Below are 25,840 nucleotides of genomic sequence, written 5' to 3'. Positions count from 1 at the left end.
CTACGTCGCATTTGTGTTGAAAACCAAGACTACATAAATAGACTCGATCACCTTAAAGAAACCCTCTCAAACAGGAACCACCCAAACAGTGACCTTCAAAAAGCCTACACCGCTGCAACCACACTTGATCGAGCCGAGGTCCTCAAGCCCCGCTCGAGAATCACAAGAACAACAACGCCTCTTCTTACTACTAAATTCTTAAACGCACTCGCTAACGTGAACAACATCCTCAGTGAATACTATCCAATCCTCACCAGCAACCAGAAACTTTAAAAAAGATTTCCCGACCCGCCGAGAGTAGCTTACAGACGCAACACTAATTTTAAAGATATTTTATGCATGCCAAACTGATGACAAATACAAAGTTGGGAACCGGTCCCTGTGGCCGCCCCAGGTGCTCTCCATGCAAACATATTCAATCTACTACTACAGTAAAAAGTACAGCATCGAATTGCAAAGTAATTTGGGGTTTCACCTGCACATCAAGGAACGTAGTATACTGTCTAGAATATGCCGCTTGTAGCAAAGAATACATAGGTGAGACTGGACAACAAGTTCATACAAAACTCAACGGTCACCGTGCGGATACAAAACACAAGTTACCTAAAGCAGTAGCCAGCCACTTCAATGAACATGGTCATATATTGGACCAAGCAAGGCTCTATATACTACAAATTTCCGTTGACCTTGCGAAAGGAAATATACGGAATCATACCTCATACACAAGTTTAATTGCCTACACCTGACGGGAATTAATTTGACACGGGGCAACTTAGAATCTTTAAATGCGGTAAATTAAATCTGAAATTCTCATGTCATCAACCAATGCATAAAACACGTTACGCCACCAGCTAACCTTAATTCCTTAACCTCACCTATTCCTCCATTCCGAAAATTTTTTTCCTTCCTAGTACTCAATTGAATACACTCTTTCATGTTTTTTTTTACGTTTATATCAACTGTACGACCACCTTTTCCCATGTATGCCTGCCAACGCCCGCTTCTGCGCACGTCACCCTCCTATTTGTTATTCCGGTTTCGGTCCAGCCCCCCCCCCCCTTTTATTTTTGGTCTGTTTTAATTATATATATTTTTTGAAACGCCCTCACCAACACATTTCAAAGTCCCAGACACCAGCATACCTTTTCCGGCGCCTGAGTCACACAGGGTATCGCCATTTCTGTATACCGCCGTAACGATACCTACGTTGAGTTAATGGGGCTAACGTCCCTTGAAAGACGATGCCGCTGCCTTCCAGTTACCCCATGTATTGCACTGCAGACTCCTTGTCGCCATCCTAACTCCTTCAAGATTACTCGATGCATTTGATGCTAAGCTACTAAAGTCACTCTTTCAACTGATGCCTTTATGGGTCTTTTTTGTTACTGGCGCACTGACCGCCTGACCCGCTCTTCTAAACCTACAAGAGCATGCCGCCAATGACACCCCTGAATGCTCCCTAACCTCTCGCTTCCCCAGCACCCTCCCATGCCCCTCTTTTTCTTTCTTGTTTTCTCCCGTCTTGGTGTCCCCCTTCTTTTTTTCCTTTCTCCTCTCCTTTGCTTTGTTTTCTTTCCCCCCCATCTTCCCACTCTCCCGCTCTTGTCCCCCCATCTTGGGAACCACGCTTACAGACGTCAGGCGACAGCGCTCATTCTCTTTGACGTCTCTCCCTCTACAACCAGCCGCTACCGACAAGTGCACGTGACGTCCCTGCACTAAGCCTTTAAAACTAACATGCCGAGCGTGACGAGGCCGCCTTTGACGAAGATAGGTCCTCCTATCGAAGCGTTGGCCAGCCTTTCTGAAGCACTTTATCCCTGTTTATAATTTATACCATAATCATGAAGTAGTAATGCGGAAAACGTTGTGGAACATTTTATCAGAATTTTTCGATCTGCAGTGAGGGTGAAGCCCTTCACTGGGAGCATGCTGAAAACTGTGATAGGTGAGCGCAATAGCGATTATAGGCCGGCACTAGTACTAGTGGGAGGCAGACGACAAGTGCGGCCGTAGGTGTGAGAAAGTATTATTTTATTTATCAAGTCGATGTTCCTGCGATTCATGATTTCCATAGTGTTAAAGTATTTCTGCGATCGTTTTCCTGTCCAGCTGCTTTGGGATTTAGCTAGTCAAAACAAAACCAAGCACGTCGAAAACAAAACGACGCTTTTACCCGTGATACAGAGTTGATGTTGCTGTAGCCAAACGTGCGCTTCTGATTTCTGATGTCGTCTCACGAGGACTTGAGCGAGCTGGAACAAAGTATTTTAGCTTGCATGCGTGCTCAGACCATCATGATTCGATGGACGAAAGCAACAGCGGAAGCGACGAATTCGACTTGCACGATAGGCCACCGGTCCCCGCCTCAAGCAGCGCGTGGCTCACTCACACTAGACCAACCCGACACGGATTTCCGTGTGGCGACTGTCGGCGACAGTGTTTTTTCCTTCATGTCGTCGCTTCTGTCACCCTGTACCGACGCCGACAATCTGCCGACGGTGGAGAGCACGGCATCTGTATAGTGTGACAGAGGCACCGACACGAAAGTAAAGGAGGTACCCATTTACGGCACGCACGTTAGCTTCCACGCTCGTTAGCGTGGACTTCCTTTACTTTGTAATATGCGTAGAGTAAAGCGAAGGTGTCTAATAGTATATAATAATATATGATAGTATATAATATAATTGTACTGTACCTAATGACACTCGGCTTACGTACGTAATCTCTTGACTGCATCTCGAAGTATCAAGATTACACTGCCAGGCCTCGCCATTTACTGGTTTCTCTGACTTTCCTTGGCAATTTAAAATTATATTTTATACTTAAATCTCGAACAGATTGCTGGATTCTATCATGTTACATCATGGTCATTTAATTTCCATCAACGTCTCACAACACATTCTGGTCAGTTGTCAGTCCCTTTAAGGTAGTAAAAGACATGCATTCATTTTTTCCAACTGGCCGATTTTTCGGACGTTTTCGCGGCCCCTAGGGAGTTCAAAAAATCGGAAGTTGACTGTATAACTGACCAAGAAGATGCCTCAAATGGTCCGGGGGTGAACGCATGGCGGAACGAGAACGAGAATAGAGAGGACCTACGCATTGAGGAATGAACGGGAAAGAAGTGTGCTGCCGCTGCTTTGAAGGAGCTTGAGCTCAAAAAACGAAGTGTTGGCTGACGCCGAGATGCAGGTGTCCCTCATCCAAACCAGAATAAACTCTTTAAAGCAATGAAACACAGCACTGAGGCGTTGTGCGCAGGCTGAGAGTATTTCAGGACACTTAAAAGTTGACTCACGAGCTGTTGAGAGAAAATCTCAATTGTGACATAGTTTGGGCCTCATATCACTTACCTTGCTATCAGTTGATTGAAATAGCTCATATTCGAAAATATTTGCTTTGTATCCATCTTCTTTTTATTCATGTTTGAAAATGTCCGCTCGATATGCAATTTTTTAAGACATTTTATTTTCTGTGCCTTTTACTAAACCCTCCCTTCTATTCTCTCTTTAAATAAAATAAACACTACTCTTTAGTATTCAAACTAGATTGTCTTCTTTTTCATTTTTTCACATGCTAACTAGAGAGTGACAGCATCGGGCTACATGGTTTCATGCCGTCTTGACATAAAATATAGTTCTGTGTCCACTCAGGGAAAACCTGAAGAACTCAGGGAATTTGGAAATGTAAACTTGGTAGACTTACTGGGCTCAGCTTGTCTGGTATTCGGGTAAGCGCAGATGGGTGGAGGTGTAAACGGGAGCTGCCTCCATAATGCAGCCACCTGGTGGCGCAAAGCTCAGACAAAAACAGCTAATATTGCCGTAACCAAGCATATTTTGCTTTGCTGCCGGTGTAAGTTTTTGGCATCAACAGGATTACGCCAGTGGTGAAAATTTACGTCCGCCTGCGTTTACCCGAATACCGGACAACAAAACTTCTCTAATGGTTTGACGCGGTTGGATAGTGCGCAAGCGAGTAATAACAGCTTATAACGATCGGAATGCCATCAGCGCTTTGCCTCCGTTATCGATTCACCTTGTGGCTATCCGCAGCAATACGTGTCTCCGCAGCGCTGTCGCTTGTACTGGTCGGATCAAGTTTCATAACATTGATAATGACACCGGGTTGCGTGGAGATGAGCAAGTGGCACAATGCTTACCCATACTTAGACAACTCTCGGAGAAGTTTCTGCGTGATTTTTAATGCGACAGCATTAAGGAGCTCGTGTCGCAGAAAAGCCGGTGTCGTCGGCGGCGTTGGCCGTGAGCGAAAAATGGCGGGAAAGCAATTCATAAATAAAAACAACTTGCAAGTTGGGTTAGGTGGGAATAGAATCAGGGTTTTCGGAGTGTGAGACGGAGACACCAACACTCAGCCATGAGTTCGATGCTTCAAAGCAGGAGAGAAGCGCCTCTAGTGAATGCGGTGTTGCCTCAGAAATGTGCCATAGAAAGTTATACTGTGGTGTATATCGGTAATTATGAGCGTGTAAATTACAGAAGTCGCAGTGAAACACGTAGCGAAGTACGTTTCCGCTACATTTCTTCTGCGCTTGGCGCACATGCAGAGCCATCTTGCGGCAAACACTGAAGACCCCTTCCTCGCAATGTACGGCGCTGCCCCGACAGGTGGCGCGCCACTCGCCCGCTTCTCCCCTTCGTCTCGTTTGAGCGCATTGGGGCTGTGCGGGGACCGGTGCGAGGATGCCCCAATACTCTTGCGTTTAATAAGTTTTCTCGCTCTCTCCTCTTCCAACTTCCAGCGTGCGTCACTCAAACCCTCGTGTTTAGGTGACGCGGCTCCTCTTTCTGCTCACAGCGGGATCCTTAGGTGCAGCGTCCGATGCGGGACGCCTCTGACGTGATCGCTGCGCCGTAGCTCGTCTGGTGGGAAAGCGTCCGCTGCGATGTGTGCCGTGCTGCTGCCGAGGAGTCCTGCGTCTGCGTGGTGCTCCCAAGCGATATAAGAGGACGATCCCATTGAGGCGTCAGCCCCATGATCGTGTCCGCCTTCATGGTGCGTTGCGGCCCGGCTGTACCTGACGATCACAACGTTCGGTTCGCGTAGATTGTTTCTCCCTCCGAGACACTGAGTTCTTTGGTTCGTTTCGGCTTCTCAGGCGCACGTTTCGTCTTTGTGTGACTCAAGAGCATGCCGAGCTAATGAGTGGGCGGTGCGAACGGGGTGCGATAACGCTATCGTGTTCCACTCTTAAAGGTGAAGCTTAAGCGTCCTTAAGTTTTTTTTACAGCGAAGCTGTCTATGGTCAGGATGCGGAATTTTATAGCGTCCGCGTGGAGAAACTTTCCCCTAAAAAGTGAGAGCGAAAGAGCCAACAACAAAAGCAAACGCATATCGCCGCTCGCGTCGGAGCTCGGTTTAACGGCCACCTGTGTCTAAAAGGGCGCTCTGTTGCAGCTGTCTCTCTGTGACTATGACGTAGTGCTGACGTAATGTGCATCTGATAAGGAGACGAAGGGGAATTTTTGGCAGCATTTCGCTCCACCTTTGCTATAGGAAGGCCACGCGTGATCCATACACCTGAAAAATAGCGCATCTGCGAGGAGTGACAGTGAGAGCAGCGGCGGGACAGAAACCGTCGACGTCGTGCCAACCCGCGGAGCCCCGAGAAGTGTACCCGCGATGTAGTATGTAAGCGGCGAGCAAGAGCCGACGACGCATATAGCGACTCCGAGAATGCGCGAAGAGACGTCCACGCCACGAGGGCACGGTGCCGGGATTCGACGACGCCTACCAAAGGTTCTAAAGAGACTTTCTCGATGGCAACTTAGGATTAAGCTGCCGAATATGTGATCGCCTATGGTTCGATGACGACCTCTCGGAAATCAGCGGCGTACGGTCGGAGCAGCGACGGCAAAAGGCGGTGGATGTGCTGCTGCGGTGCTTTCCCGCTGAGAGCGTCCGGGAGTATGCGGCACGTGTAAGGAGTCGCTGATAGAAGGTAACATACATCGGTTCAGTACAACGCGTGCACGGAGAGGCCCTGCCAAAGGGTGCGATTCCACGTTCCTCTACAACGCACGGGTAAGTGTACCCGCTTGCGCCGGCGCATCTTCTGAAGTTTAATGTCGATCGGATCAGCTTCGCTAGTCATCCGCCTTCACAGAGTTGAGTGGCTGGAAATATTTTTTTCATTTTCTGCTAGGGCAGTCAAATTTGTTACATGCTTTAGTAACAAGAAGATAAAGCCTGCTGCCGAATTTTGTTGAAATTTGCATGTTAGTTGAAGAGTTAACCTTCCAGCCCTGTATACCCCCTTAAGTGTAGTTTCCTTGCAGGGTGCGAATGCGTTGATGCAAGACGTGGATGGTCGCACTGCGCTTCACCTGTGCACGGCCTCTTCTCGGCTGGCTGCATTGGGATGTACCTTTCTGCTCCTGGTCAGTGCTAGCCAGGCATGTTACTGCAGAAGACTTGTCTCTGGTCATTCTTGCTGGGCTGTTCATTCCCTCCACTGCAGTTACTATATGCAGTCTTTCCAGAACAAGAAATGGTGTGTCTGATTCTTTTCTCTCAGTTGATTCCCAATGGTGTGGTTGCGTGTGCGGTTAAATGCAACATTTGAGTGTTTGGCCCATGCAGCGAATAGTGCATATGAAAGCCGAAATGCAGTGGGAATACATGCGAATGGTGCTGCCCTGGGTGCACATTATCTGCTAAGGTCACAATTCCTGCATCAGTATACCTCTGTGCAATTGCATCAGCCATTGTGTCATCTCAGTTGCAGTGTGTGGGTCACATCCAGTGTGGTACACTATGGTAAAGTGAAATGTTCTAATAATGTGTCCACTAGTAGGCCAAGCTTTTTCGCAAGCGGCCCAGACTAGCAACAAAGGGGCGGTGTCAAGAGCCATAAAATAAAAAAACACTGAAATTGTGAAGTAAATTAGTTAACATGAGTCAAGGCACTGCGCATAGAGTAGATGAATTTTATTCCAATTAATCGGCATGCTTTAGTCTTATAATAAATTGCATTGTCCTTCTGTCATATAGTCTAAAATATTAGTGAAATAACTTTCTTAGTTAAATAATATTGCGCGACAAAAAAAAAAAAACGACACGGGCGTGAGAGAATACACACCAAGCGCAATATTGCGCTTGATGTGTCGTCTTCTCTCACGTCCGTGTCGTTTTTTTTTTTTGTCATGCAATTTGCGCTTGGTGTGTCGTCATCTCTCACGTCCGTGTCGTTTTTCTTTTTGGCATTTAAGTAATGGATTACCAACTTACCCGGAATGCTGCTCTCATTAACTTTCTTAGAATTAGAATTTTGCTTTTACCGCCAAGTTTCCCTGGTTATATTGATTTGAAATAATAAGCATTGGGGGTGCAGCGAATGCATTACCCAAATTTAAAGGGGTACAGTCGACTTCCATTACTTCGACCCTGATGAGACCGACGAAATAGATCGAACTAACCGGTGGGTCGAATTAAAAGATGTCAAAAAATGTGCCAGCACGCACTGCTCATACTCTTGGCAGTACTTTCCCGATTCTTACACACCCCCGAATCAAACGCATGCCCATTTTCTACGTGTCCAAAGTAGGAAACTAACGTAGAAGTAGGATTACAGCTCCTAAACAAAGCAGAAATCTAACGGGCGCCCGCTTGTTTAGCACGAAAAGTGGGCAAAGGTATACAGTGAAACTTCGATCGTTGATACGTTCTGGGGAAAAACGCAATGAAAAACGTACGAAGCAAAAAAGTTACGATTAGAAGTCACTAAAACAAACTCCCAGGTGTCGTTAGCGATCACCTAAGAGACACGAAGACGAAAGCCTTGGAAAGTCTACTGTAATTCACCTTACTCCATCTTAATCCTTCTTTAAAAATTTAATTATGGGGTTTTACGTGCCAAAACCACTTTCTGATTAGAGGCACGCCGTTGTTTAGGACTACGGAAATTTCGACCACCTGGGGTTCTTTAAGGTGCACCTAAATCTAAGTACACGGGTGTTTTCGCATTTCGCCTCCATCGAAATGTGGCCACCGGGGCCGGGATTCAATCCCGCTACCTCAGCCCAACACAATAGCCACTGAGCAACCACAGCGGGTCTTAATCCTCCTTTATCCACTCTAATGCACCTTAATCCACCTTAATCGACTTTAAGGCTCCTTACTCCATCTGAATCCTCCTTTATCCACCCTAATCCACGTGAATCATCCTTAATACACGTTTATCCACCTTACTCCACTTTTATTCAATCGCTAATCAATCGTTAACTTTGCTAATCGATAATAATCTGTTATGCACGGGTGGAAATTCTTTGATTCGCGTCTGGTGTTTCTTGGGTCACGTGATATTATCTATACCTCACAGTGCGACCTTGAAGCGTAATCTTAAGGGTTTGGCCTTAAAGAAGAAGCTTTAGCTCGTGTGCTCCTAACTAAATACATGTAAAAGCAGAATTAGTTTTTCTCGGCAACCACTGCACAAAATTTGATGAGGTCTGTTGCATTTAAAAGGAAAACTTAAATTCTAGTGACTGTTGGTTTAGAATTCTTCATTTAGGTCAATTTTTTTTAATATAATGTGGCAAAAAGATTAGAATACGAAACTATCAAGTTTACAACTTTGTATCTCAGCAATGAAAAGCGATATCACGATTATGTGAATTGCATTCAATAGTACATTTAAAGCGGACAAAATCGATGTGTTACACATGAATGTAAAGAAATTTAGTAATGTGTAAATAAGCTTTTGCAGAACCCTTGTACACAATACAACAAATTCACGTAAGCTATAGAATGGCATATCAAATTTGTCCGCTTTCAGTGGTTTAGTTGTTGCCCTTTGCAGATCCACGATACCTTCTTGATTCATTGCTAATAATTTGTAAACTTCGTGCTTATATATTTTTTTTTGAACTTTCGAATTTTTAAAGATCTTAACAAAATTCAGGCCCTGTTAAGATTGGGGGCTCAATCCCGTCGCTCGTAATCAGTTGTCGAGATTGGAGTCGGGCATGAATTAGAATGTAGCTGGCCCATGCCGTCGTCCAACTTATCCACGCTGAGGTCGTTGTTGAAGGGAAGGACTGCTTCTCATGGAGAACGAGGAATATGGGTTTATTTACAGTATCTACATCAGGATGTTGCAGTTCATCAGTCTAGCATGACTGCGAGAGAAAAGTACATCAGTCTAACATGACTGCTTAAGAAAGTGCACTGAGCAGCTGCACAACAGCGGTTTATAAACACTCGGTCCTCCCTCGATCCCAAGATGAGGGAAATGGTCGTCCAGTCATCGTAAACAAGTTGCCTCTCTGCGGGACGGCTTACACACACACACTGACACTTCTTTGCGCGTGGTTCACAGTCCGGAACCGACGTCAGACGGACTTCGTAGAACTCGGGGCTTACGTCAGGAAAGGCGCCTTTTATTCCCCGAGCTGATCCCCGCAGCACGCCGCCAGGTGCCCATTGTCTTGCCTCTTGAACGGCGCGTGGGAAGGAGCCTCGAACTACGTTCCCTCGGGGACTCCCTCGTTCACAGCAGACCAGGTTGGCGGTGGCGGGTTCAGGCACAAAGCCTGCTTCGTTGCACTAATCTTGGCTCCAGCAACGGAGAGTCGAGGACGCGTGCGTTGTTCTCCACACACAGTCGACTTAGTGACGCCGTGGCTTGAGGTTTGCGGTGGCGTTCCGGGAAAGTTGACGCCGCTGTCGCAACCGGCTGGCAAAACTTGCGCCTCAGCTGGGCTGTTGTTAACAGCCCTAAATCAGAATTCCGCTTCCAACAGTCACTGTAATTTAACTCTATCTCTCAAAGGCAATACATTTCATTAAATTTGGTCCAGGGGTTATCTCAAAAAAACTTTTTGCGTTTTACATGTATTTGAATAGGCCGCGTCGGAGTTGGGCCCGAGCTTAACCTTCCTTATAAGTGAAGGGACGCAAGCCACACCGAAGCGTTGGGGGACTCAAACTCCATTGTGGCCCCTTCGCCTTGTATTAGGCGCGCTTTAAGTTTTTTAACTGCGGAGCTGTTTAAGCTTTAGCTTCGCCGTGGAGCGTTACTAGAAAACTCAGCCAAGCTGTGGGCCGCCTGCATTGCCTAGCAACCACCTACGAGAGCACCAAGGCACGCAACCTCCTGTGATCCCACGCGCGTAGGGCGGAGTTGTGACGTAATAGGCGAGTGAAAGCTCGGAACAGCCGGCGTGGCGACACATCTGGCCTCCTCGACTCCGTGTGTATGTGCTGCTGCCATGGAAAGACGGACGAAAGTCCGGGCGCTCGAAGAAGCAGCTTACCAGGAAGCGCTGTTTACCGCCAAGCGAGAAGCAATGCATCGCCACTGAGCCGATCAGGAACACCGCGCCGAAGCTGCGGCTGAGAAGAGGCGACGCCGAGTCGAGGATCCCGAGTTTCAGTCCAGGGGAACGCGAGAGTCGACGCCTGAACGCTCGCCGTCGCCGAGAAAGTGATCCGGCCCTGCGACTGCTCGAAAAGTTCCAGCGTCAAGCCCGCCGAGACCACTTAGCAAAACCTAGCGTAACCTCGCAAAACCTAGAAACGACTTAGCCAAGCCTACCATAACCTCGCAAAACATATAAACAACTTAGGCAAGCCACGTAACAGCTAGGTGATCACAAGCTGCACTGTTGACTCCAGCCTTGCACCACTAGCGCAAGCTGCGCACGTTTTTTCATACCGCCGGTGGTTAGCGTCCCCCAACGCTTAAGTGCTGTTGCGTCTCTTGATCGAAAATTCTTTATTGGCTGGTACCATAATAGGAAGCTGAGTGCATGCCGGTGTTTTCACGTGAGATGGGTGGGCAAGTATTGTGAGGAAGGTGCTACGGCGGCAGCTAATGTTATCTATTGCGCGTGTTTGTTGCCTAATCTTGTGTGCATGAGATGTAGTGGCCAGAAAACCTATCTACGATCGCAGTTTCGGGATGTACTGAATGCTGGTGCCGAAAGATCGTGTTCCCCGGGAACATATACACCGGTTAAGAAGCGCAACTATATTGGGTCATTTTTGTGTTCTCGATCGCAAACGTTAGCGCCGGGAACTCATACGTCATGGGATCGTGTCAACAAGGTGCTACTGTATATGGAGGCCGATTTCTTAGTCAGCATCGCTGCACAGTTTCGTAAAGTCAGCTTCGTTGCAATTTATTCGTGTTAGGCGATAAAGCACATGAATAGCGCGAAAGCGGTTTTGGATTCATAGTTCATTGCATCATACATAGAATTTGGGTTCAATTTTCTTGGCGAAAGAAAAGGCACGTGTCAAAATCGGGTAAATGATGTAATCAGACAGTGAGTTGCGCTCAGGGCTTGAATATCCTAGGCCTTGCCAAAAATAGGCTTTTTCATTAGGAGATGACGTGCGTTTAGTGTATTCACTGTCTCCTAAGGTCCGCCCTGACGCTGCCACTAAATGGTGTCGCTGCTGGGGTCACCATAGTACCGTATCTACTCGCATAATGACCATATTTTTTTTTTTTCCAAATGATACTGATGCAAATGTAGGGGTGGGATCATTACTGCGAAAATATTCCGTGAAAAAAATTTTGAGCACCGAAGACTCAAAAGGGAAAGTTGCGGGCCAGAATTCTTACGATAGCTATCGTAAACATAACCAAAAATAAAGTTGAGTAAGGCTTACCTTTGTAATAAACGTACACATTACGTAGGCACTACATGAATGGTATATTGTTTGTTTATTTTATTATTATAATTGAATAAAAGGCACCTCACTTTATTCCTAGTCTAAATCTTCACACTCATCGCTGTAAGCTTCAATGTCAGAACCGGCAGTGTCGTCGCTGGGGTCATCTTCTGAGTCCCACAGAAAGTCATCTTCTGTCCCGTCCAGCGCGTTAGATATGCCGGTCTTCTTAAAGCTCTTCACCACTACCTTGTAGGAAACACCGCTCCACGCTTCGACGGTCTAGGGGCAAAGCACGCCCACGGACGGTCCACTGATTTTGCCACTCGGCATCAAGTGATGTTCGCCTGCTGCCATCCACTCTGCGTACAGTCTTCGAGCACTGACCTTGAACGGTTTGTTCAGTGACACGCCAAGAGGCTGAAGCAGCGACGCGAGACCCCCAGGGACGACTGCAATGTCCGTGCGTTGCTCATTAAGCTCAGCACAAATGCTATCGACAAGACGGCCTCGGAAACTATAACAGAAGAAGCGAGGGAAGCGCTCCTAGTCTTCGTCCCCAAACAGTCTTGTTCTAATCGACCATATCTTCTGCTGTCATCCACTCATCTACCATTTTACTTGACCGAGGATGTGGATGCCACGGGGAAAGTTTCCCTTTGGAATAGTCTTCCGTTTCAGTACGACGTATGGTGGAAGCTTCCGCCCGTCTGCCGTCTCTACAAGCATTATGGTGCATCGCAGCTCCTCTGCACCAGACGTCTTCACGAGGGCACTCCGAGCACCTTTCTCATTGACTGTTGTGTTTCGGGCCATGTTGAAGGAGTTTCGTCGGCGTTCCCTATTTGTGACAAGACGTTCTTCTCGCGGATCCTCACGACGAAGCGATGAAAGTCTCTCGCCTTTTCTACATATGCGGATAGGAGTCGTTGGCGCAATGACGTCCGCCACCTTACCATTTCGTCGCATGAAGTGAGTCGTCCAACGGGAGCTAGCGCGGAATTCCTTTGCGACAATTCCCAGCTTCCTGGCAATTGCGTGCGCCTATGTCTGTATCATTTCCAACGATACTGCACAACCATCTTTGTGCAGGTCCCTCCCGTTTTCAAGGACCGCCTTCTCAACGTGAGGGAACTTGCCCGTTTAGGGCCTGCGGAAGTGAGTGAGTTAGAACTTTATTTATGACCTGAGGGGAAATCAATCCGGCGGCTCCACCTAGGTCGGGGCCGGTAGACAGAGTCCTTCGGCGACGGCCCGGGCCCTCTGGACAGCCTTGAGCTGAGCGATGAACTCTGTGCTTCTGAGCGCTGAGTCCCAGGAAGACTGGTCAGGAAAGTCCGTGCTCGCGTTGGCAGGGCACAGCCAGAGCATGTGTTCGAAGTTGTTGTATTCGTGGCCGCAGTGTGGGCATTCAGTAGGAAGGTCAGGATTGATCCTGCTTAGTGTTGTTGGTGTGATGTATGTCCTAGTCTGCAACTGTCTGTAAGTGACGGTCTGTGCTTTTTTGAGCTTTGGGTAAGGAGGAGGAAAAATTCTTTGTGATAACCTATGATTTGAAGTGATTCCGTGGTATGATACGAGCGGGTCTTTGTTGTCTAGGTCCCTCCAGGCTGGGTTGAAGCGAGACGGCGGACCGCAGACGCGGAATGTGACCTCTCCCGCCAGTTGGTGTGCCCGCTCGTTCGGATTACAGTCAGGAGGTCCGGAAATGTTGCCCATGTGGGCCGGGAACCATGTGATGTGTGGGGACGTGAGGTTGTCTCCTCCCGTTTCTTGGAAGATGGTGTTCATAACCGTAGCTGCTTTCCTAGAGGCGAGGGCCGACGAGATGGCTCAAATAGCTGTTCTTGAGTCCGAGTAAATGACTGACGCTCCTTTGCAGCTTCGAAGGGCCACCGCGATGGCCATTTCTTCTGCTTCATGAGGGAAGTTGGTAACTACCGTGGCTGCGTTGATGAGTGAGCCATGGGCGTCAACCACAGAGACCGTGTAGGCGCCTTGGTTCCAATATTTGGCCGCGTCAACGAAGAGGACTTGCGTTTCGTTATGTTTGATGTTGTCAAGGATTGCCTTCGCTCCCTCTTTTCTCCGCCCTTCGTTGTGGGTGGGATGTATGTTTTGTGGGATGGGATCAACGGTTATTGATCTCTTGGCATTTGTGCATAGTTGCGACTTCTCTGGTGGCATGAAGAGGGGCTGTATGCCTGCTTCTAGTAAGATCTTGATGCCTGCCCTTGTGAGTGAGAGCCGACTAATTTGGGAGTTTCGCTGTGCCTCAAAGAGTTTGGTTGCTGTGTTGTGTAGCCCCAATTGGAGGAGTCGTTCCGTGCTAGTGTTTCTAGGGAGGCTTAGGACCTTTTTCAATCCCGTTCTGATTAGTGTATCAATTTTATTCAGCTCCGTCTTCTTCCAATTGAGGAAGGGGGCGGCGTAGGTTACGTAGCCGATGAGGAAGGCGTGAAATGCTTTCATGAGGTTGTCCTCTTTCAGTCCGTCCCTTTTGCTGGCGACTCGTGAGATGACCCTGGTGAAGTTGAGGGTGCTCTTTGTGATGCGTTTTAGTGCCTCCGCGTTGTCATTGCTGTAAGGCCCAATGACCATGCCCAGGACCTTGATTGTGTTACACCTGGGGATGTTTCCTCCGTCCCTGGTGTGTAGGTGAACGGGGAGGGAGCTAAGGGGCTGTATCAGCCTGGGGCCTTGTTTGCACAGAAGGAGCTCCGATTTGCTGGGGGAGAGCTTCAGTCCCGTGTTTGCAAGAAAAGCTTCCGTGGTGTCCAGCGCTTGCTGTAGGTTCTGCTCCAGAGTGCCTAGCGGACCGCTCGTGGACCAAATGGTTATTTCATCGGCGTAAATCGCGTGCCCTACCCCCGGGACTTTCGAGAGTTTGTTTGCGAGATCATGCATTGCGATGTTGAAAAGAAGCGGCAAAAGCACTGACCCTTGCGGGGTACCGATGTTACCTAGCATGTGCTTTTTGCTTCTGATTTGACCGACGTTTATGGTGGCCGTTCGGTTATCCAAAAACGATCTTACGAAATTGTGGAAATTTACTCCGAGATCTAAAGTGGAGATTTCGTTGAGGGTGTGCTCGTGCCTGACCGTGTCGAAGGCCTTGGTTAGGTCGAACGCCAGGATGCCTTTTACATCCCTGGATTTGTTGTCTATGACGGCGTTCCTGATGAGGAGCATGGCGTCTTGAGTGGATAGTGATTTTCTGAAGCCTATGAGATTGTGGCGGAACAGGCCGTTTTCTTCACTGTGCTCTCCAATTCTATTGTGAATGGCATGTTCTGCGACCTTCCCGAGGCACAACGTAAGGGAGATGGGTCTCAGATTCTCTGCATGAAGCGGTTTTCCGGGTTTGGGGATGAGGACTACATTGGCATTTCACCATTCGTCCGGCACCCGGCCTTCAGCCCATACCTCGTTAATTTTGCTCGTAATGATTTGTATGGCTGTGTCATCTAGATTTCTGAGTAGTCTGTCTGTTAGTCCGTCTGGCCCGGGTGCCGAGCGTCCGTTTAGTTCATGAAGGGCGTGCACAATCTCCGAAACTTCGAAAGGGCGATCCAGCGATAGTTGAGGTGTCCCCTTATACTTGCGTGTCGGGTCGTCCCACGGGACAGATTTGCGCTCTACTGGTAGGTAGATGTCTGCCAGGGCCTCAGCAAAGTCCAGCAGACTCGTGCCTTCTTTCGTGTGAAGATGAACGAGCCTTTCGATCGTTAGTCGGGCATAACTCTTGGTCGGTTTGTTGTAGTCGGCGAATAGGTTCTTAAGATGGCTCCACTTGCTGCCCCTTCTCATTTTACAATCCGCCTCATTACACACTTCGTCCCATTACTGCACGTTCAACTTTCTGGAGTGTTCTTCGATCTCTTTGTTGATTTTCGTTAATTTAGACCTCAGTTTCCTGTTTAGCTTCTGCTGTTTCCATCTTTCTCTTAGCGCGTTCTTGGCCTCCAGGAGGTGTGCGAGTCTGGAGTCCATGGCTAGCACCTCCAGATCCACGCTTATTTCTTTAGTGGCATTGGCCACCGTAATTTTCAGATTTTCCAGGAGCTCTTCGAAGGTTTCTCCTTGTTTGTCCGCATTACCCCTCATTCTTCTGAAGAGGTCCCAGTCAACGTAGGTGTAATTCTTGGGAGAAGTGGGTGTGATGCGGACGTTGATTTCTAGGATGTAATGATCACTGCCCAGGTCCTCTTGCAGGTTGTCCCACGACCCGTCAGCGTTCCTGAGGAACGTCAGGTCCGGGGTGGTGTCCCTCTGAACCGAGTTGCCTCGGCGCGACGGAAACGTTGAGTCCGTGACGAGTTGCATGCCTAGGGTGTCCGCACACTCGGCAAGTTTAATTCCTTTCCTGTCATTGGTGGCGTAGCCCCAGACGGTGTTGTGCGCGTTGAAGTCCCCGGCAACGATCAGTGGCCTGTCCTTGGCTTGTGACACGACCGATGTGAGAAGTTTGTTAAAGTTTCTGAGTCTGTCAGTCGGGGAACTGTAGACGTTTATTATGTAAAGGTTGGTCTTTAGGGCCCGACTGGGGATGATTTCTGTGAGCATGGATTCCAGGCCTTTTTTGTACATCAGGGTGCCCCTTTCCACAAAGCTTACATCTTTGCGGATGAGAGTAGCAACGCCCCTGGATTGTTTGAACTCTGAGTCCAGGGTCGGCCTGGAAACCCTGTACCCCGAGAAGGACATGTTTTGAATGTTCTTTTCCGCCCCGCATTCTTGTAGGATGATGACGTGTGGCTTTTCTTTACATGATCTGGCGAAGTGCATTAGGTTAGAGTTCTTTTTGTTGAATGAGTTACAGTTCCATTGCCAGATCTTGAAATACTCTGGTGCGTTATCCATTGTACTGGTTTGGCATGGCTCCATTTAGGCTGGGCTCACTCATTGAGCCTGGCGGCTTGGAGGGTGCGGGCGGTGCAGGTGTAGGTCCCAGGGCAGACATGGGCCCTGGGTCTGGCGTGGGGATTATTTTCGTGGTTTTGGGATTAGCGATTGGCCTTTCTAGGCGGTCGAGTCTGCCGCAGATTTGAGTGAGTACCTCCTTAATTTCAGTAATTGCTGATTGAAATACGTTGTACTTGCTCTTCTTCTTGTTGCTGCGCTTCTTGGCTTTGTTGTCACTGACGGAGGCGTTAGAAGGAGCCTCGCCGACATCAAACATAGATGCGTCCACGTCGGATGTGTCATCGCTTTGGATGACGACGGCCCTGCGTTTGTGTGTGCTACACTATGTGACCATGGTCACTCAAGATTCACGGATGGGTGTCGGTGTGTTCTTTGTTAAGATACGGCCTTCTAGCCTGGATATGGTTGTCCTGAGTTCAGCTAGTTCCTGTTTGAGTGCTTTGTTTTCCCTCTCTAATGTGTATTCGCGGGTCTGCCACGTGCTCTGACTGTGCCTTACCTGGCTTTGAAGTTGGCGGTGCAGAACCGTTGTTGCCGACCATGTCGGCCCATGCCATTTTCTTGCCGGGAAGCCTGGAGCTGGATCTCGACCAGGATCGACCCCTGGAGCAGGAGCGCCCTCTAGATTGGGCCTGCGGAAAGCTCGGTGCGTTCTGTCAGTAACCATCAGCAGCTGACGCTGATTTTTCCAGTACCGTATTCGGATTTCATAAACGCCGAATTGCCTGCCGGCAGCACGGTTGGTGTGCTCCAGCGCATAGTCGACAGCCTTAAGCCTAAATGCAGCTGTAAAACTCGCATACCGTCCCATGGCGAAACGGCACCAACACAGACAATCACAAAGCACACTGCCGCCTTGCCAAATGGCAAAAACGCGAAGTCCGTGTAAACGCGTCAAAACGCGTTTGCTGCGGGATCACATGTCAACCAACAGGCGGCGGCCGCTGTGACAGTGCGGGACATCAAAACAAAAATGGCGGCTGACGGAGCAAGCTGAACGCCTTTTTTTTCCTAAGGAGTGCATTACATGCATTGAAATAGTTTCTTCCGTATCAGTAATGAATTAGATCGTTTAATTGGCAACCATTACAAAGCCAGCAAATTCTAAAGCCAAGGCTAGTTTGGTCGTAGACCTTTTTTTCTTCTTGAAGTGCAAAAAGTGATGAAGGGAATGAAATGGGGCATCTGCTTAAGAATCTGTTTGGTGCGTGCAGTCCCCTTGGTAAGTTTTGAAGAGTCGTTCGCGCAGCATTCGACAGATGGTAAGCGCGATCATCATCAGCTAGACTTGGCAAACGACATATTGCTGTGGCAAGTTCGGGGTGCGGTCATTATGCGGGAAAGATAAAAAATCGAATTTTGACGACTAAATTCAGGGGTGCGATCATTATGCGAATGCGATCATTATGCAAGTAATTAAGATATAGTTACTGCATATGCTCCTCCCTAAAGAGAGCCTATACAGTAAGTGCACGCCATAGCAGTGAGGCATGTGCATGCTGACTGGTAAAGTTTGCATTGTCGGGCAAAGCCTACTGTAGGATTGAAATAGCGAAAGTTTCGGCCCATAGGAATGCATAGACGGCGGCCGGGATATTTGGTCAGGATCGAATGAACTGAATTCAGTGAACATCAGTGAACAGATCGGTCGAAGGAAACAACGTGCTATAGATACTACTTTTAGGTTTTCCACTCACAGCCTTCAGCTGAACGTGCATTTGCCTTAGCGTGTCACTAAGCATGTTGTAACTAGAGAACAATGTTTACTTAATCAGGATCATGCCTCTGTGAGGCGAAGAGCGAACCGGCGTTGTCCGGGCTCCCAGAAAACTCCCGAAGGAGCAAGAGGGAAGAACTATAATTTACTCATTATGTCATTCTGATTCTCATGATTTCCTATTATTTGTTAGAAAAATACGATATGCAACTTACTAGCAATCGATTTTATTGTGGAACATGCAAGCAGCAAGGAATGCGGAATATGACCATATTTTTTCATCAGAAACAATTCCTGCGCTCCATCCCAGATTTCCCAATGGCGATAAATCTGTGTAGTAAAATAGTATGTAGAAACCACCAAAGGTGACTGAAAGTGAGCGAATAGCTCTCTAATTCAGAAGACTTGTTGATGCATATGGGTGATGGACAAGCGCTGCAGTACAGAGATGCGTCTATCGCGCTTCGCCGTACTGTAGCACTTGTCCCGTCTGACGCGCCTTACTTTGTTCCGTCAATCGCGCCTTCACGGTGCTTAAATAAACTTTTTAATTCCGCTGACATGCAAGCAAGACTGCTTGAATGTTGATAACACGCAAAAAAATATTAGACTTAGCTTGTAACACCGTGGGATCAGCTGTTGCACGAACGCAATCATAAATACTTGGGAGTAAAGTAACGAAGACGTTAAAATGGGACACACACATTAAAGACACGTGCCAAAAGGCGTTTATAGACAGTTGTGCTTTCTTCGCCGAAATTTAGCAACGGCACCACCGCATATTAACAATTTTCTGCTGGCGGGAAAAAATAGCTGTTCTTGGGTAGTCTAGTAAATGCTTGTTTTTCTTTCACAGAGCATGCGTGATACTAAATTATCATATTAAAGAGGAAAAAAAATCGTGAGCCATTCCACTATTGGGAAGTGGATGGCCAGCGAAGCTGCTTAGCATACGGCACAGAGGTGACATAGAACTTTGAACATAGGTACGGACTCAATTTACCGTGATGTCTATTACATTCGTGTGCACGATGGGACCGCCGCCGCGAGGAGCCGGAGAGAAGTAGAGACGCGTGCGAGGTTTCGACGGGACCGCCACCATGGGAGAGCAGAAGGAAAGGAGATACGCAAGCCATGGCCGCCTCGATCACGCGCCGTGCGCAAGCGCTTGAAACGCCGACAAAGAGAGAGCGGTGCGAACGTAGACATGGCCGACGCGAGCCAAAGTGTAGTATCGTACTTATCAGCTTAATATCTGATGCGGGTTGTATTTGGACCCAACATATTAAACCTCGTCCGGTATTTTTTGTAATTTTTGTGGAGTCCTTGAAGCCTGCTTCAGCTGCTCCACGTGTCGGCCGGGTATCGCACTATCTTTGCGATCGGCCCACAGGAGAGCGGAAGGAGAAGAAAGGCAATATGCAAGCGCTTGGAACGCCGACAAAGAAAGGGCAGAGCGAACATAGACATGGCCGATGCGGGTCATCCGTCCTATCAGCTTAATATCTGATACGGGTTGCATTTGGACCTAAGATGTTAATATACTGAAGCAGGGTTTGGGTACGCGCGAGTTGGTATTCCATTGCAAACATCACTTACAGCGCGTACGTAGGCAGAGGGACTAAAAGAACGATGAAGACAAGTGCTGACTTCCAACTGATCTTTATTTTCAGTAACACGCATATAATACCGAGACACCAAGAAAAAAGCCCCTCCCCCAAAACAGAAAAACCGGCACTAGTACGCAGGCAAAATTAAAAAGGAACCATGACCGCCTCTTTAAGAGGAACGAGCAAGCATGAGCAATCTCAGAAAAAGCATGTTTCTTGTCTGTTAATGCAATTGACAGCTTACTAACCGAGTCACCTTCAGCGATCGCTGCTGCTTCAATGATATGTTTAGTGTTCACATTTGGATGCCTAGTTAAGATGCTGTTTTCTTTTTCAAAGTGTGGGATACAGCCGCATTGTGCGCAATGTACGCCTAGAAACCCTTCCCGCCTTTCGCGCACTTTATTGCTATGTTCTTGAAATCTAACATTTAGATATCTACCTGTCTGTCCTATACGAGACTGTCCGCATTTCAGGGGTATATTGTAAACTACGCCTTTTGAACAATATTGCTACGGAACAGTATTTGCGATGACAAAGAGGCGAGCAGTGTGATGACGATGATTAGAGGCTAGCACGGGCTGTTGCCTCTTGGCCAAGTGCGGCGTATTTCCTTGTAAATATGCTTGTATATAGCTTTTCATCTGCGTCTTCCTACGTAACATATCTGGTGGAGGTCGACGTTCCCTGTAGCTCGTCGCGGAGCTTCGCAGTGGACAGTACGTCGAGCCTTCCTTCATGGCTCCTGGTGATGACAACTCGATTCAGCCGCCTCCGACACTTGCTGCTACTTCGACGACCTACATCGCCCTCCTCGCTCCCCGTGATCCTGGCGTATTCTCGGGCAAAAATGGGGAAGATGTCAAGGACTGGATCAGCCTGTACGAAAACGTCAGCCGCAATAACCGGTGGGACCCTACTATCATCCTCGCCAACATAGTCTTTTACCTCGGTGGCGCACCTCAAGTTTGGTTTCGGACGCACGAAGATGAGCTCACCAGTTGGGATTCGCTTAAGCAAAAGGTAGGAGACTTGTTCGGCAACCCCTACAGTCACCAACTTGCCACGCAGAAGGCATTATCTGCCCGTGTGCAGACGTCAACAGAGCCCTACGTCACGTACATTCAGGACGTCTTGGCTCTATGCCGCAACATTGAAGCACGCATGACTGAGTCAGACAAGGTTTCCCACATGCTCAAAGGCATTGCCGATGACGCCTTCAACTTGCTCCTTTTCAACAACGTGGCGACGGTGGATGCAGTTACAAAAGAGTGCCGCCGCCTGGAACTCGCTAAAAAGCCAACGTATCGACCAGCAGTTTGCCCATCTGCCCAACACTCCAGCGACATCTTCCTGTGCAGGCGCTCCTCGTCCAAACAACACTGGCGATGTTACCAGGATCGTCCGCCATGAGATCGAGGCCGCCTATCCGGTTGCCTTCGACTCCAGCTCCTCCAACGCACCTGCAGTCACAGTTTCTCTGATCCAGGCAGCTGTCCGCTAGGAGTTCGCAAACGTGGGTCTTCACACCATCTGCTCGGCCCATCGCCCAGATACCCTCCCGGCTTCTTCGATTCTGCCCCGTCCCGCATCTTATTGCCCACCATGTTTCCGCGACCCATCTGAATGACGCACTGCTAACGACAAGCCCATTTGTTTTCACTGTCGTCGAATCGAGCACATTTTTTCCGCACTGTCGCAGTCGCTGGAGTCCCGCGACCCGGTCTACGTATACTGCCTACTCTCACCACCCAGGTGGCCTTCTCCTCCCTATGCCGCACGCTCCGATAATGTCGGCACTTATTCTCCTGTGCCGCCCCGCTCCTATTCTCATTTGCCTTCGCCCCAACGATGACAATCTCGCTCTCCCCAGCCCCGTCACTCCTTTTCGCCAACTCCCCTCGGACGCCGCTCTCAGGCGGAAAACTAGACGATCCAGCGCCTCGAGGTGACGCTGCATTGCTCCCTACGCCGCCAAATCCTCTACTGACGTTGCCCACTCATCTGAACCTTCTTGACGTGCAAGTCAACGGTGTTTCTCTATCTGCTCTTATAGGCACTGGGGAGCATCTGTCGGTAATGAGCGCTGACCTTCGTAAGCGCCTGAAGAAAATAATCACGCCCGCCACAACGCCTGTTGTCCGTGTCGCCGATGGCGGAACAGCCCCCGTAATTGGTATGTGTGCCGCCTGCCTGTCCTTCCCAGATCGCTCCACTCGCTCCATTATCGTCCTATTCACAGTCATCGCCCACTGTCCCCATGACATCATCCTCGGTTTAGACTTCCTCTCCGCACATTCTGCTCTCATCGATTGTTCCGCCAGTACTCTCCGCCTTGACCTGCCTGTTCTGGATCCCGCTGAACCACACCCAGTCGCCTCAGTTCCGTCGACTTCGTTCGCTTGCCACCTTCGGCACTGACTTACGTTGGCTTAGTGTCAACCCCACCAGCGCCCGACGGTCACTACATCGCGGCTCCTATGCAAGACGTCCTCCTTACACACGGGATCACAGTAGCTCATACAGTTTTATCTCTTACGGGGAATCGCGTCTGCCTGCCAGTGGTAAACTTTAGCTTGACGACACAAGTGCTGCTACGCGGGGTGTCTCTGGCCCAGCTTTGCTCATTCGAGGATGACTCAGTAGCATCTATTGCAGTAAACGACAATTCAGCCGATCCTCCTCTACCATCGTAGTCGGCAACTTGTACCATCGGCGACTTACAGAAAATCATTGCGCCCGACATGCCGTCCGAGCACGTTCGTGAGCTCTACCACATTCTGTTTTCCTAACACGTTATTTTTTACTTTAACGATCGTTCTTTGGCCCAAACCGCAGCTGTTGAACATCGCATTAATACTGGCGATGCCCCTCCTATTCATCGCCGCCTGTATCGAGTTTCACCGGCTGAGCGTCAATTTATTCAAGCAGAAGTTTGCAAAGTGCTTGCCAAGAACATTATTGAATCGTCATGTAGTCCACAGGCGTCACCTGTTGCACTGGTAAAAAAACAAGGATGGCGCTTTTGCGTGGATTATGGGCACCTTAACAGGGTTACCAAAAAGGACGTGTATCCCCTACCTTGGATTCATGACGCCCTTGACTGCCTCCACGGTGCTCGCTATTTCTCCTCTATTGACCTTCGCTCCGGCTACTGGCAGATTGCCGTGGATGATTTCGACCGCGAGAAGACTGCTTTTGTAACACCCGACGGTCTTTATCAATTCAAAGTGATGCCGTTCGGTCTATGTAACGCTCCTTCCACTTTTGAATGCACGATGGACTCCCTTCTTCACGGTTTCAAATGGTCCACGTGCCTGTGCTACTTGGACGACGTCATAGTATTCTCCCCAACGTTCGCTACGCACCTCGAGTGTCTTTCAGCAGTCCTCGACGTTTTTCGTATAGCCGGTCTGCAACTCAACGCATCGTCGCCAGATTACCGTCCTTGGACATCTCGTTGACGCGAATGGAGTACAACGGGACCCAGGCAAGATCCATGCTGTTACGCACTTCCCTGTTCCTAAGTGTGTCAAGGATGTGCGCAGCTTCATTGGCCTTTGTTCGTACTTCCGCCGTTTCGTGAAAAATTTCGCGGCCACAGCACGACCACTAACCGAGCTTTTGAGAAAAGACGCCCCTTTCCAGTGGGGCGATAACGAGGCCTGTGCATTCTCGCATCTAATCGACCTTCTTGCAACGCCTCCTGTTCTGGCCCATTTCAATCCTTCTGCGCCTACCGAAGTCTATACTGATGCCAGCGGTCACGGAATTGGCCTCGTACTGGCAGAGCGCCAGCGCGGCAACGACCGTGTTATCGCTTACGCCAGCAGGCTCCTCTCACCCTCGGAGCGCAACTATTCCATCACTGAGCGTGAGTGTCTGGCCCTAGTTTGGCCGGTTGCGAAGTCCCGCGCATACTTATATGGCCGACCTTTTTCCGTCGTCACAGACCATCACCCGCTTTGTTGGTTATGCTCACTGAAATATCCTAGAGGAAGACTTGGTCGCTGTGCCTTACGCCTCCAAGAATATTCGTATTCTGTCACCTACAAATCTGGCCGACTACACAAGGACGCTGACTTCCTGTCTCGCTATCCTGTAGACGAGCCTGACGACGCCGACATTAGTACCGCCAACGGCATTTTTTTCTGTGTCGGCATTCGCTAACATCACCGATAAGCAGTACCGAAACCTATTGCTGCAAGCACTCATCGAGCGTCTGTGCTACACACCTACTGACGCATCCATTCACCGACATGTCCTCCAGGGCGGCATTCTGTACCGAAGGAACTTCCTCCCTGACGAATCGGATCTTCTTGTCGTGCCAAAACATCTACGACAGACTGTGCTCTTTGAGATGCATGACGCACCCACTGCAGGACATCTTTGGGTAACCCGCACGTACGACCACGTCCGCCGCCGCTTCTATTGGCTTGGTCTCGCTCGCACCGTCCGACGCTATGTTGCTGCCTGTGATCCCTGCCAGCATCGGAAAACACCTCAGGTGCTACCTGCCGGTCATCTCCAGCCGATCACTGTCCCTGTGGAACGGTTCCTTCGTGTTGGATTAGACCTCCTCGGTCCCTTTCCCACGTCACCCTCTGGGAACAAATGGGTAGCCGTCACAACTGATTACGCCACCCGATATGCTATCACGCGGGCTCTCCCTACCAGTTGCGCCACTGACGTTGCGGACTTTCTCTTGCGTGACATTGTCTTAATTCATGGCGCCCCGCGACAGCCGCTTACTGACCGTTGTCGTAACTTCCTCTCGAAATTTATTGCCGACATTGTGCGTTCCTGCTCCACTCAACACAAGCTGACTACCTCATACCATCGTCAAACCATTGGCCTGACAGAGCGGTTAAACCGTACTCTTACCGATATGCTGTCCAAGTACGTTTCCAAGGACCACCGTGACTGGGACATTGCCCTTCCTTACGTCACATTTGCGTATAATTCTTCCCGGCACGACACCGCCGCATTTTCTCCATTTTATCTACTCTACGGTCGCGAACAGACCTTGCCCCTTGACACGGCACTTCCTCCTGTTGCGATGTCAACAAGCGAGTATGCGCGCGATGCCATCGCCCTCGCCGACCGTGCACCCCAGCTTGCCCGTACTCAACTGATGGCCTCGCAAACCACGCAGCAGCGTCAGTACAATGGCCGCCCTCGTGATGTACAGTTTTCGCCTGGTGCGCTCGTGCTCCTGTGGTCGCCCTCTCGTCACGTCGGACTTTCAGAAAAGCTCCTTTCGCGATACACAGGGCCCTACCGCATGCTGCGCCTGGTGATGCTGGTGACGTACGAAATTGCTCCTGTGAGTTCAACCTCGTCCTGTACTCTGGCATCTAGTGATGTCGTGCACGTCAGTAGGCTCGAGGCCTACTACACTGCTTCCGAGTCTGGCCTTTAGTCGCTCCGGGACGGCCCTTTTGCCGCCGGGGGTAGTGCTACGGAACAGTATTTGCGGTGACGACGAGGCGAGCAGTTTGAAGACGGCGACGACGATTAGAGGCTAGTGCGGGCTGTTGCCTCTTGGCCAAGTGCGGCGTATTTCCTTGTAAATATACTTGTCATATATATATAGCTTTTCGTCTGCGTTTTCGTACGTAACAGTATGTATACTTTTTTCTGTGATTGATTGCGCACAATGCGGCCGTATTTACCGTAGCAAAAGACCGGTATTTTTGCTAGGCATCCGAATGAAAACACTAGACTTATCACTGAAGTAGCAGTGATCGCTGAAGGTGACTCGGTTAGTAAGCCGTCAATTGCATTAACATATAAAGAACTTGCTTTTCTGAGGTATAAAAATTGTAAACAGGGATAATGTGCACAAGAAAGGCTGGCCAACGTTTCGATAGGAGGACCTATCTTCGTTAAAGGCGGCCTTGTCATCCTCGGCATGTTAGTTTTAAAGGGTTAGTAC

At 49.1% G+C, this 25,840-nt stretch overlaps 1 protein-coding gene and 1 non-coding gene across 5 annotated transcripts in view; both read left to right on the top strand.

The window, feature by feature from the left end:
• LOC142576680 (uncharacterized) overlaps positions 1-25,840 on the top strand; it is a 516,248-nt gene that overhangs the window by 88,609 nt on the left and 401,799 nt on the right. For all 4 annotated transcript variants that reach the window (XM_075686909.1, XM_075686911.1, XM_075686910.1 and 1 more), the window contains exon 5: positions 6,306-6,407. In XM_075686909.1, the coding sequence (XP_075543024.1) occupies positions 6,306-6,407 (102 nt within the window). The remainder of the gene's footprint in view (positions 1-6,305; positions 6,408-25,840) is intronic.
• On the top strand, positions 19,500-19,688 carry LOC142576831 (U2 spliceosomal RNA). The gene has a single exon (XR_012826976.1). It is a non-coding gene; the product is annotated as a U2 spliceosomal RNA (small nuclear RNA).

This window comes from Dermacentor variabilis, chromosome 3 (genome assembly GCF_050947875.1).
Source record: "Dermacentor variabilis isolate Ectoservices chromosome 3, ASM5094787v1, whole genome shotgun sequence".
Lineage (NCBI taxonomy): Eukaryota > Metazoa > Arthropoda > Arachnida > Ixodida > Ixodidae > Dermacentor > Dermacentor variabilis.
This window is presented reverse-complemented; position numbering and strand designations above follow the sequence as displayed.